This window comes from Saccostrea echinata, unplaced genomic scaffold (genome assembly GCF_033153115.1).
Source record: "Saccostrea echinata isolate AGI-Se365-2 ecotype Australia unplaced genomic scaffold, CSIRO_AGI_Sech_v1 ptg000030l, whole genome shotgun sequence".
In the NCBI taxonomy this organism is placed as follows: Eukaryota; Metazoa; Mollusca; class Bivalvia; order Ostreida; family Ostreidae; genus Saccostrea; species Saccostrea echinata.
In genome coordinates, this window is record NW_026889779.1 from 5401555 (window position 1) to 5404077 (window position 2523).

The 2523-nt window shown below is 39.8% G+C and overlaps 1 protein-coding gene across 1 annotated transcript; it reads right to left on the minus strand.

The window, feature by feature from the left end:
* Positions 1 to 782: 782 nt before the first annotated feature.
* Positions 783 to 2166, minus strand: LOC133196139 (proprotein convertase subtilisin/kexin type 5-like). Its single transcript, XM_061332071.1, has 2 exons — positions 2019 to 2166; positions 783 to 1768 (listed from the first exon to the last, which is right to left on the minus strand). The coding sequence occupies exons 1-2, from the start codon at positions 2164 to 2166 to the stop codon at positions 783 to 785; spliced, it is 1134 nt and encodes a 377-aa protein (XP_061188055.1).
* Positions 2167 to 2523: the final 357 nt, after the last annotated feature.

Sequence of the window (2523 nt, forward strand, 5' to 3'; positions counted from 1 at the left end):
ATGCTTTTTCACTACATTATCAACAGAGCCCCAACTTAACACTAGAACCCCTGACCCAGGGGACAAGATATTCACAATTTTTGAAGAGGCACCCTTGCTCATCATTACTGCGTACTTGGATTATCTGCTAAATACCTAGGAGCACAGAAGAAGATTTTCAAAGAAATAATGCACTTTCACTAAATAATCAATAGAGCCCCCTCCCGCAGAACCCCTCACCCTGGGGCCACAAATTTTTCCCAATTTTTGGAAGAGGCACCCTAGATCATCGTAACCATGCACCTAGTTTATCTTCTTTATATAGAGGGGGAGAGAAGAAGATTTTCAAAGAATTAATGCATTAAATTTTCACTATAAAATCAATAGAGCCCCACCCTTACTCCAGAACCCCTGACCCTGGGGCCATGAATTTCACAATTTGGTAGAAGGATCAATGCTTATTTCAGTCATGCCAACAGTTTGACAGCTGAATAGGTGCTGAAGTGGGTGGGGGTATTTTTTCCAAGACAAGAGCTTTTGTCCCTTGTAGAGTTTATGTATATAGGTTTGGTACGTCTTTTCTAAAAGTGGTTTTTCTTGACTGAAAGTGTCAGAATCTCTATTTTAACAACTTTTAAGTGTATTTAAAGAAGATTCAAAGTTTTCAAAATTTATTTTACATTTAACAATCCGGAAGACAAGCCCCTTATGGTTTACCTTTCATAGCTTTATGAAATTACTGATCGCTAAAAATATACCGATTTTTAAGGACATATCGCTAAATTTGTGTCTGGATGAAAATTCTACTCATACGGTATATTCTGTGCAAAGTACTCTATAAGGGAAAAATTACCTCCACACGCTGTTTTCTGAGAATTGACGCACTTATTCGTCCCTGTACAGACCTTACACTCTACCTGTCCCGACTGATCTTGGTACTGATTAGATGGACATGATAGGCATCGAGTCTGCTTCCACGCATTCTGATAAGTCCCCGGATCACACTGTTCACAGGAGGACTTCCCGGTCCCAGCCTGATAGTGCCCGGGAGAACAGGATAAACATTTAAAACGTCCCTGGTTCGGCTGGCGCATTCCCGGAGAACACGCTATACATTGGGCTTGGTTTGACACGTTCTGAAATGTTCCTGCATTACATGTTTTACACGAGCTCTGTCCAGTTAAATCCTGATAGCTTCCTTTTAAACAAGAGAGACAGTTGGTTCCTCCCTCGTTCGGTTGGTACTTGCCTTTTGGACACGCCAGACACTGGGCCTGTTCAGACTGCGGCTGGTACGTACCGGGAACACATTTCTTACACTCAGTCTGGCCAGTCTGATCTTGATGGTATCCTGATGTGCAAGTTAAACAGCTTGTCTGTTCTTGGTTCGGCTGGTACATACCTTTTGGACACGCCAGACACTGGGCCTGCTCAGCTTGTGGCTGGTAAGTACCTGAAGCACACTTTTTACACTCGGTCTGGCTAGTCTGATCCTGATGGTATCCTGGCGTGCACGATAAACAGCTGGTCTGTTCTTGATCAGGCTGGTACATCCCGCTCGGACAAGGTAGACACCGAGGCTTCTTAGATTCTGACTGATAAGTTCCCGGATCACAGGTCTTACACGTGGGTTTTCCAGTTTCATTCTGATAGTTTCCAGGAGGACAGGAAAAACATTCAGTCTTTCCTCCATCAGGCTGGTAGGTCCCTGTTGGACACTGTATGCAATTTGTCTGTCCTGTTTTATCTTGATAAGATCCAGGAATACATACCAGACATTTTGATTTACCTGAGCGTTAAAAAAGCACGTTACTATTAGTATCTTTTTTTTCTTCCGTAAAATTACATAAATTTAACGTTTAATTTCTTTTTTCCGTGTCAGACTTTAAATTTTGACAAATAAAAAAATATAATCTTTGGATTAAAAAAAAAATAGAATTAAAATTTTGAAAGTGACACCCACTTTCAAATCCAAACAGATAAAAACAATAGGCTGTGTTTGATTAATAATGGCAAAACTATATTTGGATGTGCTTTACCTGCATCAGGTTGATATTCCCCTGTATTACAGCTGGTACAAGATACAGCTTCTGCTTTAGAATACGTTCCTGCTCCACACTGATTACATGAACTTTGTCCAATTTTATTTTGAAAGGTTCCAGCCGAACATTTCGAGCAAACTTTCATTCCTAGTTTGTTTGTAAACCTGCCCTTGGGACAAGGCTCGCAAGAAGCTTGAAAGGTCAAGAAAAGAGCAATATATGACAAGTGCCTCAAATGGCTCCTTAAAATGATTATCTTAATTTTACTTTATATATAGCTTTATTTGCACAGCTACATGTATACACGTGACTTTTATTCGCAATTTTCAATTTGATCAAAATGCCACTGATTAAGAAATATGACATCATAATGTTCACGTTTCCCGCCATTTTTGCATATTTTGTATAAAACTGCTTATTTTCAAGCAGTTTTTCTTCCAGAAAATATTAAGCGCAGACTTGAACAAACTTTATATTTTTACCAAAGATACCAGTATATCCA